This window comes from Ruditapes philippinarum, unplaced genomic scaffold, assembly GCF_026571515.1.
Source record: "Ruditapes philippinarum isolate M1 unplaced genomic scaffold, ASM2657151v2 ctg1454_1_1_1_1, whole genome shotgun sequence".
In the NCBI taxonomy this organism is placed as follows: Eukaryota; Metazoa; Mollusca; class Bivalvia; order Venerida; family Veneridae; genus Ruditapes; species Ruditapes philippinarum.
In genome coordinates, this window is record NW_026867000.1 from 142837 (window position 1) to 155086 (window position 12250).

The window sequence follows — 12250 nt, forward strand, 5'->3', positions numbered from 1 at the left end:
AATGTAACTTTAACCATTAACGCAAATAAAAGCATATGTCGTGCTTTGAGGGAACCTATGTGTTAAAAAATGAGAGGGTACCTGTGATATAAAAATTCAAATGAAGAGAGGTAGCCCGTGCCGCTGCAAAACCGAAAATATGGTGTTTTTATGAATTTTACATTTATTGTTGACAATATACTGCCATTTGTCCGAAGATGATATGTAAATGAACATATTAAATATGTATGATGCATATATAATCAAGCCACAGGTTCATTGCAGCCCGAAAAGTATGTCGAGGTGATGGACGAGGCAGGATTTGTCGATTTTTGTAACTTATTGTGAAGTGGCAGTACATGAAAAACGGGCACATGACAAATCAGCACATAAATAAAACATTCTAGTGTTCCGTGGTATACATGTTTTCTAAGTGTCATACCTCCTTTCCTTATTACAATGAAATTTTACAGGATTGTAATCCATCGCTGGTTTGTTTTTATATTTGCATGTGCAAATAGGGTACCGTTTCAGCAGATTTGGCAATGAGGGTACCGATATGGATATGCACCGTGTTGTCTTATCTATTGTGTAAAATGCAATCTCACTGCAGATCTTCAGCAATTTGAATAAGATATAAATGTTTTATTAAGAGATCTTACAAAGGAAATCTAAAAAAAATAATTGAATAGAAAGACCAGTTTATAAGTGTAAAAAAGTACTCGTCTACAGAATTTGAATAAATGGCAATACGTGAACATTTTAAATATTATCATAACTCTATACAAAACCTCGTATTACCATATATTGCACGATTTCTTCAGTTTCTTTCAGTTATCTCGAAAGATCACACCATTCAAATGTTTTTTTCAAAATATTAACACTTCAACAAGTGGTTTGCCAATTGAATAAATTACCCCGTTCTTTACCCCCATGTTGTTTCTTTCTTACCCTGGTTCAATATCGACGTATTTATTGTCCTACAGATCTTTTTTTAATTTATTGACGTTTTAAATTAAAATCGTCTCTTTATTAAGGATGTTTTAAACCCGGAAGAACTGCATTTTCTTTTTAAATTTACAAGTGGTGCAGTAAACTTTTGAGATCGTACATGTTTTGGTTTTAATGGACAAGTTGATATTACACGTTTAACAATTTTTCAATCGTATACGTTGACACGGAATGAAGTTTTTGTTTTTCATTTTGTTCGGTGTGACAAGTTTACTTCAAGGTAATATTTCATTTTTTATTTTTGTTAGGCATCTGGCTGCGTCAGTAAGTGATAAAATAATAGAGTAAACATTTTAGAACAAGTAAAATGGTTTCCTGCGGGGAACATTTTTAATGATATAAAGATATTACATTTAACTATTTTCAACTTTGTTTGGGGGGAATAAATAAACGCGCGGTTTTATCAGGAATATAGTTGACAATAATCGATCAATATAGAAGAAGGTCTTTGGAAACTGGTGACCGTTGATGACCGGAGAAGGTCGAACATAAATCAATTATTTCTTTTTAAGAAAATGATTAAATAGGCCTACCATTTTATGAATAATTCCGAGCAAAAAAAAGTAAATACACAAGTTTACGCAGAAAATATCTCTATTTATTCTGGCAGATGCCACTACGAATATTTTAATTTTGTAGATTTTCAGTATAAACAATTTATTGTTTGTAAAATTTGAGATACATATTAAAGAAACATTGATAATTTTCAAACACATCATTCAAGTTTTTCCACCTTAAACGGTAAAATAATTATAGAAAATTAGAAATATCACGTAATAGTTTTTTGTTCTTAATTAGGTGTCACTAGAGGTAAATCCGTAACGTACCGGCAAACGGTATTTAGCCAGGTTTTCGAAAAGGTCAATTAACCAATCATGTACGGTTTACAGATCACATGCTCCTCCATGTACCGAAAACAGGTCACGTGCTCCTCCACGCCTCAAAAGTAAAACGCGTACCAATACCCTGCGGTCTCCAGACCGCAGGGAATAAGCTTATTTTGGTTAATCAGTTGGTAGATCAATTTGACCACATAATTTGCTAAATGATAGAAATGCCCAAAATTAGAGTAACGGGATGTTTAAAATTGTTATTCAATTTCAAAAACTAAGACTAAAACTATGCAAAAATTTATTTGATGATTTGAAAACGTAACTTAATTTCCAAATCGTTTGAAAAATCCGTAGATAATATAAACATTTGTTTCTTGCTGATACTAATATACTTCGTCTTTATGTTTAATCTCTAATAATAAATGATATCTTCTATTTTGTGAGAGAGAAAAGGCTCATTTACAAAATATAGAAATTAAAATTTGAACACATTATATTTGTCTTCTTGTGAACGAGTTTGAATATTAATATAATCAATCAACCAATATGAGTCATCATTTGTGTAAGAATGCCAAGCCACTGCATACTGTGAATGAAACATGGAAAAATAATATGAAATTAAATTTTCAAACCTGAGAACAAAGCTATATTTTAATTTGTATTCAAATGCCAGTGAAATGGCAAAAGAATTTTATTTGATTTATTTGTAAATTAAACAGCATCAGAGATGAATCTTTACAGTGAGAATTTTTCTTTGTACGTCAAGTGACGTAAAGAAAAACTACATAAAATAAACATACTGGACTGTATGTGTTTAATCATATCGTAAAAATAGTATATAAAATAGCGTCAACTTTATTATATAATATACTAGAGCTATAATTCCATACCAATATGCTTAAAACTCGCCATGAAAAAAGAAGACGTTTTACGGCGGCTGTCGTATTATTTAATATTTACGCAAAATTATATATGACTTGTTTATATCAAAACATCTCTATGACGTTTGAGTCTTACGGATTAAAAATCCCTCTCTCTCTCTCATTGTTGAAGGGTGGGGTTCTTTTCTGAAAGTTGATGACATGCATCAATATAATTTTCTGATAGAAATAATGTAAAGGATTTTCGTATTTATTCCCAAAAGTGTTAAAGGGATTATTAATGCCTAGGCTTATATTTGAATAAACAAAATTTTATGTGAAGGGACGAGACTACTGTCGCATTTTATGCATATTGATTGATGAGATATAGCTTGTATAAATAAAGGGAATAACATTTACTAATAAAATAGGATAGTTCAACATTCAAATGTAAAATATGACTGGGATTGATGAATTAGATGTTCAATATATTTAAATCACTTAATCATTTACGCCTTGTAGAACACAAGTGAGGTTTTACGCAAGCAAAAAAATGGCTGCGAAGGAATTGGTTGAATGGAAAGGAATAAGTCAAATATTACCTGAAGGAAGTTGTGATGAATGTGAAATGATTTGTATTAAAAGTAGCAAAATGTAATAGTAGTTTTTTTTTACTTCCGTTTAAATACAAAATTACCATGAATATACTAGACCCCTAAATTCATAGGCAAATTGTGGTGTAGTTATTTCTTTAATAACTAATTATGTTTGGGTTATTGTGTTGCTGTTGCAATTATATATACTTAAATTTCTTAAAATATTGAACAAAAGTATAATTGCTTGTCTAACGTCAGCACATATGACGCAGTGGGATTGGGTAAAAATATATTTTAGAACAGTGTTAAAGGTGAAGCATTCTCACATGTAGCTTAATTCAGTAACGTCGCACTAGTATTCAGAGCAATAGTTTCGTCCTTAATATCTTTGTTCGCTTGTATCTTTTTTAACGCGAGTATAAATTCGAAAATACGTCTGTGCTTGTAATAGCGAGGGTAAATAGTAAAGCAATTGAAATTACAACGATCTTTAATATACTATAACCATTTAACGAACTATATGCTGATGCCCTTTTGTCCATTGCAAAACAGAACACCTTAAAAAAGATGGACAACGTGTTTTAAGCTGCATTCGGTACGTCATCTTTTTCTGTGCTCTTAAGACTGGTTCCTTATTATGAAGTCTGAAAAAGCTACCTCGTTATAGGAAATCAACCCGATAAGCAGTCTAATCTTTGTTTACAGAGATAAGAAATATGTTTTGACGAACGGAAAAAAATGTAAATAACCAAAGTTTTTGCAATAAATTGAAAAAAGAAAGTGGGTATCAAAATGTTTAGCATATGCATGTGAATATTTCTATTTATTTTGCAATAATGTTTAATACTTTAGGAATTAATCGTGTCATTCCGCAGTAAATCATGCGACATTTTCAAACTCGTAAATGACTCGGTTGCTTTGAAGCCGAATAAAGATTTATTTTCGGCCCTGAGTGTATACCATTTGATTAAATAAGGTTGAAAGGAAGACCATAACAAAGCTATAAATCAACATCGCGGATGTCCTTGAAGTGTATAATGCTCAATCTGATGATAGATTTTGTAAGTATTAACAAACAGCAAAATTACTTTCTTTTAATAACCGTATGGAGTTTTTTCGAAAAAGTTGTAACATAGAATGACTGCGTTTATTATTCACATATGATTATTGTACGTAAATTAGAATAAAATGTTCCGGGACAAAATATTCCCCTTCCATTTTCACTTGATTTATTTATTATTTGGGGCAAGTTTCTCTCAAAGTAAATAAAAATGAAGGTAATTTTCTTTCTTTTCTAGGTATTTTGTATCTATTCCGATCATAATATAGACAAAACTTTTGCAGTCATAACATACCGAGGGTATAGCTTTATACACTTTAACGATCTATGTTTCTAATTTGATCTCTCATATTTTTACAAGGAGAAATATTTGTTGTTAACATTAAATACGATATAGATCTGTTGAAAACAAATGTTTTAAAAAAAGGCACTCCCTGTAATGCGTATGACAGACCAGATCGGCAAATTAACTTTGCGAGAAGGATTGAAATGATAAACCAGTACTAAATGGCTTACGTTATTTTTCTTTGGCTCTTCAGTTTCGTTTAAGCCGATGCTACAGAAGGAATGAGACGGTAGCAGGCATTCCCAACTGTCGTAAATGAGCAAAGTCAGTGATTTCAACCCTTGAATATTATCGATAATGCCGTGTTATGGGTATTTAAAGTATCTAGCACGATTATTTACGTGTTCTGAAAAAATAACGAAAAGTGGCCTTTTTTTAAACAAAATGGTATATTAGGTATTTATAGAGGTCAACTGTTTAACATGCTTGTATAAAAAACTCAATTATGCGGAATACTTTTTATTTGACATTTCTCAAATAATCAAGAATCTTGATATTCACACTTTATGTTGACTCGCGAAAGCCTCGACAGTTTTCAGTTATTCAAGAAGGACATTTTATCTATTTGCCTATAGCTAATAAGTGCTCAGATTTTCAAGTAATTCCGCATGTTTTTATTTCTTTTCTAGGTTTTTGTCCATTTTTTCTTAACAGTTGTATATTATTTCATTTAAAAAGGGCATTTCTTGTTAAATGAATTGAATGCTTTCACAAATGTATTTATGGCTGGGAAAGAAATTTCAAAAACTTCCTAAAAGCGAAGAAATGGATGTAATTAGATGTTTTGGAATACTTAACGAGCGATCCCTACAATTGACACAAATGGGTGTTTCTTGTAATTGGCATGTCACTTGCAGAAATACTGCCTGGTGAACCTATTTTGTAACACACTGAATACAACTTAAAGCGTACTTTGACATCGAGCTCGAAACAACACGAAAATGTTATGATATTTTTAAAACAATGTTTATGACAATCTGTCAGTAAATGATTTCAATATTTAAATTTTTAAGAACAATTGTATATAAATATATTGCACACATTGTAAATAAAAACAAAGTTGTTCATCTACTATCACATAGTGTACATAATGAAAGCTGCTAATTTACCCTATAAAAAGGTCTTGTTTATTATAGTGTCACCCCTACTGAAAGGGCCAGCCATTTCTGTCTTATGAGACACCTTTTGTTTGCATGCCATGTACCTCTTAACTTCTACCACTATGCCAGGCGGATAGAAATCGATTACCATTCATTTTAACAACCTCGCGGCTCACGAAGCGGCCATTTCGGAAAGTGTCCCACGAGAAACATTCATCCTTCAATTAACGCTCCCCGTGGGGCTCGAACCTTCGACCTCCGAATCCGAAGGCGGACGCCTTAACCACTAGGCCAACGGTACCGGTACCTATAAATAATGTGATGATAATTCAACAATTGCGTGTTTAAATATATAATACACTTTGTAAAACGCAAAACTGTACAGTTCAAGTCTTATTTAATTGTCTTGATCTGTTAGTTTTGTTATTACCCTGTTAGTGTAATATATGTTTCGTGCAAGTATGTTTTCATTTCGGTATGTCTTCATGAAATGCTTTGTTTTCTTTAATAAAAGGCGACACTTTAAAGTGACATTATGTTAATTTTTTCATTGTCAAGTTGTGCTAAATTGACTATATATTTCTAAAGATTGGCGAATACAGTTGTGGTTGACCAAACTGTGGTATTGGAAAATGTTTAGAATAAAATATAAATCTGTCTAAAATAGAAAAAGCCTGCCCCGTTTTTTTTAAATAAAACGTTAAAGATGAATTCTCATTGTTGTTTACAGAAATTTCCTTGAGCTATGTGAGTAATGTGTCGTAATGCAAAGTTAACTATAAAACTAAAAGTAGTTATGGCAAAATGTAAACAAACTTATTTTGACTTTCAATTGTTTACTAACTACATACCATCTTAGTTTAAGGAACTTTTAGGAAAAATCGTAATAATGAGACTTGTTTTTTTTTTGTTTTTTTTTCATTTTTGTTAAAAAGAACAATTAATTGATTATTAAAACTATAGTCAAGAAGTATTTGTTTGTTTTATATGGTGTATGTGTATATGTTGATATTTTTTCATTAATGAATATTTATATATATGCTTGTAGATTGTTATACAATTGTTATGTTATATTAACATGACTGATTCTACACACGATTCATTACAATTGTACATTAGGAGAGCTTAAAATTTTGCATTAACTTGTTTGTAAAATGGAATAACAAGCCAGAACAAAAACATATTGTCATATTAATGATAATGGCTTACTTGTGGTTCCTTGTCCTGAACATAACATTATGTTTATGATTTTCTTATAATATTAAAGATCCTGTTACACAATTTTTTTATGGTTTTATTTCATAAATATGATGATCAAAGCATTATTTATAAAGATATTAGCGAATTTAACATTTCATGTTAATAAATGGAGGTAATTAGAAATTTATTTTCTCTAAATTCTAAGTCAAATTTTCCAGTAAGAAATGAATACTTATAATTTATTGATTACATATAATGTGCACAAATATTTGCAGTACATATCTGATATATTCTTCGATGTTTGAAGATTATTTTATTTGCATACTTGTATACTTATATTATTTCCTGAAACTGTGGTACACACACAGTAACAATATCAATTACAAAACATACAGGATCTTTAACCGGTTAAGCAGAGAAATGTCAAGTTATTCTATGACAACCAATGAAATCACTTTAATTCCGACTTTTTTCACAGTATAAATGCAATGCAGTAGTACTTCCTTATACTATTTATAAACTACAAAATTAAATCATTCAGATATTAACTAACACGCTTAATTTTTAGAAATTGCACCTGACACCGTCTATTATGCTTTTCAAGCAGTGCGCACTTTAAATTGACAGACGTCCATTTTTGAAAATAAATTATTATGCGACTAAATAGTGTTTTTGTAAATCTTAAATAAGGAACATGAATAAAATCCACTTTTTGTGTTGTCGTTTACGTTAAAATTGTGCGGATGTCCTCCACTTTGAAGATTATTTATAAAGGAAGAATAACTGACAACGACGGTGAAATGGTCACACAAGTGTTTAAAATGGGTTCGTTAGGGTAACATTTTTATACATATTTCAAATATTATGACCAGAAACAATCCCCTTAGACTGTAAGGTTTGTAAGCTGTATGTTATTTTTGTCTTTAAGAAAAATTGTTTCTCGATGATTATTATACAGAATATTAAAAGTAAATTCTGAAAAACTGACCATATAAAACTTTGTTGTTATCTCTCCTTCTCTTTATATAAATGTTGACAGTGTTGCTGTAACCTAAAGCTATATTTACTACAAACCCTTTACTGTCATCTTGCTGAAAATAGTCCATTATATATAACACACTGTAATTATTTTAGAACAAATGTTATAACTTGTGAACATGTATGTATAGGTACATATAAATAGCTTTGTATCGTGACTTCAAATGTTTCTTTTAGGCAAAAGTGTTATACACAGTAATAAGATAATTTACAGAATAACCATAAAATAAACAAAGTGTTTTAGATGTAAGAAAGGTCATGGTGTTTTTGTGATTTTCTTCCTTTTTTAGTACTTGAAAACAGTTGCATCTAGATTTGTAACTATCCTATAGTGTAACATGTAAACGGGGTATTCTATAGGAGCAGTAAGGACGCCGTAGCAACTCAGCAACATTTGTATGAGAATGTGTAATATCTTGTAACTATCAAAATAATTTCTCATAAAAAATGTAGCATTCTTCTGATCGGAAGGATAGGAAGCGGTATCGTACATTAACCATCTTACTTGAACCAGTTGAAAATCAAATTTGATGTCTTTTGAGACTCACATTCTCACTGTTTCATTGTAGCAATAACGTTATTTGTACAGTAAGATGGCCATTAATTGTCTATATGGACATTCAAAAAGAGTTGTTAAATCATAATTATTCTGTACTTAAATCAGCGCTAATATTTTGGTACCTCATGTACACTCAGAATTACCATTGTTCAATGGATATGTCTTATCCGTTGTAATTAGTTTCTTGTTTAAGGGTAATATTTTTTTCTATTTTGGACCACTCTCTCTTTACAACATGAAAATTTACACGTGGCATATAAAAAAACTTTCCTTCAAGAAAAAAATACGTGACGTATAAAAATATTCACGAATTCACGATTTCAACTTCACGAATTCATGATTTCAACTTCAGGCATTCAAGATTTCACAAAGTTTCATGAATTCACGTAGTCGAAATCGTGCACTTCAATTTCGTGGAGATCAATTATCAATTGAAATCGTGAATTCATCAAGTTAAAATCACATTCATTAAGTTGACATCGTAATGATTCGTGAAGATGAACCCGTTAATTCAAGGAGCTGAAATGTCTCCACCGGTCTTTCGTAACAAACACATTCATGTCATGATTGCGACCTCAACGCATTGTTTATAAAATAATAATAATAATAATAATTATTATTATTATTATTATTATTATCATTATTATTATTATTATTATTATTGTTATTATTATCAAAGTTGTTATCCAATGATATTCGTTACAATTTTGTGTACTTAGTTGACGTTAAACATTTAAATCTTCTCTTTAGTAGGGTTGTTTTACACCCGGAAGAACTACTATGTTTATTTAAATTTACAATGCATAATCTTTTAAGTCGTACAAGTTGACATTGCACGTTTTGCAATATATATATTGTTTTCAATTTCATACGTAGACACAAAATGAAGTTGATATTTTTCATTTATTTGCTGTGACAAGTGTACTTGAAGGTAATGATTCAATTTCATTTTCTCTTACCATTCAGCTGCGTTAAGTGTTGGATTTTGTCAGCTAATTTGATTAATCAAACATCATGTGTGGTTTTGTGTGTCCATCTGTTGAAACCCATATTATTTTTGTCAGTGAATTTTCGAGAATACCACGCTTGATCTAGAGTGATATTCAATGGGAGCTGTTAATATCGTTGATTAATTTCTGAACCATATGACACATATAGAAAAAAATATAAACATTTATCTGTTGGTTTAAAATAGTTATCTAAAGTTCCAAATCTTTTGAAATATTGAAAAATACAAATATTTGTTTGTTGTTATCAATATGCTTCTACTTTTTCATTTGTTTATTTGTTAAATCTCAAGTAAGCATTTGGGATAAGCAATTATATATTTATGAGAAAAACGGCTCATCTACAAAATATAAAAAATAAAAAAGTGCTGAAATAAGATTTTAACAAGATAAACATAACCCTTTAAAGTATATGAAATCATGTTTGTATTCGGGCATATAACTTATTAAAAATGTGAACAACTATGCTTTAAAGAATAAAAGACATATTTCGAAACACTGTTACTTGATAACTTAGCTACCATTTATTTTTTGTACCGGTGTAAATTTGGAAACATTGATGTTGCTTTCGTGCTGTCAATTTTCTTTTGTAATATTATGTCCGTTTATTTCCTTACTTACTTTTTGTACAATGAAGTATTTGAAAATACCTTCAAACAAACATAATATTGTTATACTTAGATATTTAAAGAATTATAGCAAAGATATGTTTGTGTATAAACTTACCAGTACTAACTTAGATGCTTGTTATGATGTGCAAATGATGTGAACACAGTTTGAATGGCCTTTAAAGAGATTTTTATGGAAATTTAAACCACGTCTTTCCTTTTAAAGAAATCAAACTTAAACAATCTTCTGAACCTTGGATGTCTTCTAAATTTTTGAGCAGACTAAACAAAAACATTCATACCTATATAGATTTAAGAAAAATGGCTGCAAGGAAGATTTAAAACTTTTAGTGAAATCAGTACAAAGATTTATAAGAAAGCTAAATCTAAAAAAAATTCTAATAAAGTTGAAGAAAACAAATTTTATCCCAAAAAGCTTTGACAGAATTTAAAAACTGTTTGATTATAAAATCAACAGAAATCTGATACAAGCATTGTGTTGAAATATTAACGGTGAAAATTCACACGAGTCAGTCTCTATTACAAATCATTTTAACGAATCCTTTACAACTGTTGCAGACAAAATTGTAGAAAGACAGCCGACTTGCAAGAATTCATTTACTCTTGATTCCACTATTATTAAAACAGTTTTACTCCAATTACAACTCACAAAGTGAAACATTCTTTTTAAACTCTGTGTCTGAAAATTTTATTGTTAAAGAATTTTGTAGTTTTAAATGTTTGTAAAAGTACAGGTCTGGATGGAATCTCTAAGCTTAAATGTTTGTACAGAAATAGTAGATGTCTGTCTTTCAACTGTAGAAAAAACTGCTTTGCTCTGCATTAATCAAATGTCATTTTCATTATTCTTGTTCCTCTTGGTACGAAAGTTTAAATAAAAGTCTGAAAAAGAAACTGCGAGTAGCTCAAAACAAAGTCATAATATTTATAAAAGATTACCATTCAAGAAAAAGTTTAACTCCTTCTGATTTTAAAGATGTTAAAATGTTAAATATTGAAAATAGAAACAATTAAGACTTAATCATATGCATAAGATTTATTATAACAAGTGTCAAACTTTGTTCGAATTTCTGATGTACACACATACAACACAAGATCAAATAATCAAAGTTTTTCAATTCCGCATTGTAATAAGACGTGAACTTGTACTATTTTCTATGATGGTATTAAAGATTGGAATAGTTTGCAAGATAATGTAAAATGTATATCAAATACAACTTTATATGTGGCGTCCGTGGCCGAGTGGTTAAGGTCAATGACTTCAAACTACTTGCCCCTCACCGCTGTGGGTTCGAATCCCGACCGGGACTTTGGATTCTTTCATGTGAGAAAGCTAGCCAGCTAGCTTTTGGAACGTCGAAGGTTCTACTCAGGTGCCCGTTCGTGCGCCGGAAATAATACACGAAATGGCACCTGAGGTCTTCCTCCAACAGTAAAACCATTGACCTATACTGTGTCGTCGGTGTGACGTCAAACCCTATCAACCAAACCAACATATATATATTAACTTAGTAAAAATTTGCAGTTTTAATATATACTGCTGTTTAAAGCAATCTTGTTTCAATTTGGGCTGCACAGCACCAAAGTGATTTTTTTCTTTTACTGAGTGGCAACAAATGTACGCCTAAATATATTATATTCCTAGTCATCTTATGGTTTTCCTGTGTCTTTTTTGTGTGATAATACAAAACCACTGTGATTATATAGCATTGTCAGATTACTGAAATCTAGTGAGTATTTTTTACCAGGTTTTCCGGAAAAAAAAACTGGTAATTAGAGTGAGGTATGTCAGCGGGCGGGCAATTTCTCAAGGGATTTTAGTCAAACTTTCACAGAAGCTTTTCCATTAAATGCCCTGATGCATATTGTAAGGGTTTTGTGACTGGATAATTTTTGACTTAATTATGGCCCTTTGTTTTGTTTTCTTATAATTATATAATATATAGTGAACAATTCCTTCTGTGCGCAACTACTCTAACATTTCTCAAGGGATTTTGTTCAAACTTCCACAGAATCTTTGTCTTTAAGTGCC

The 12250-nt window shown here is 30.5% G+C and overlaps 1 protein-coding gene across 3 annotated transcripts in view; it reads left to right on the forward strand.

Moving 5' to 3' along the window:
* The first annotated feature begins 1030 nt into the window (after positions 1-1030).
* LOC132734467 (uncharacterized) overlaps positions 1031-12250 on the forward strand; it is a 28885-nt gene continuing 17665 nt past the window's right edge. The window contains exon 1 of one of the 3 annotated variants that reach the window (XM_060721209.1): positions 1031-1210. In XM_060721209.1, the coding sequence (XP_060577192.1) occupies positions 1162-1210 (49 nt within the window). In that variant the 5' untranslated portion in view covers positions 1031-1161. Of the gene's footprint in view, positions 1211-7586; positions 7811-12250 lie in introns of those variants that run through there. The other 2 variants (XM_060721208.1, XM_060721210.1) reach the window with 2 other exon arrangements.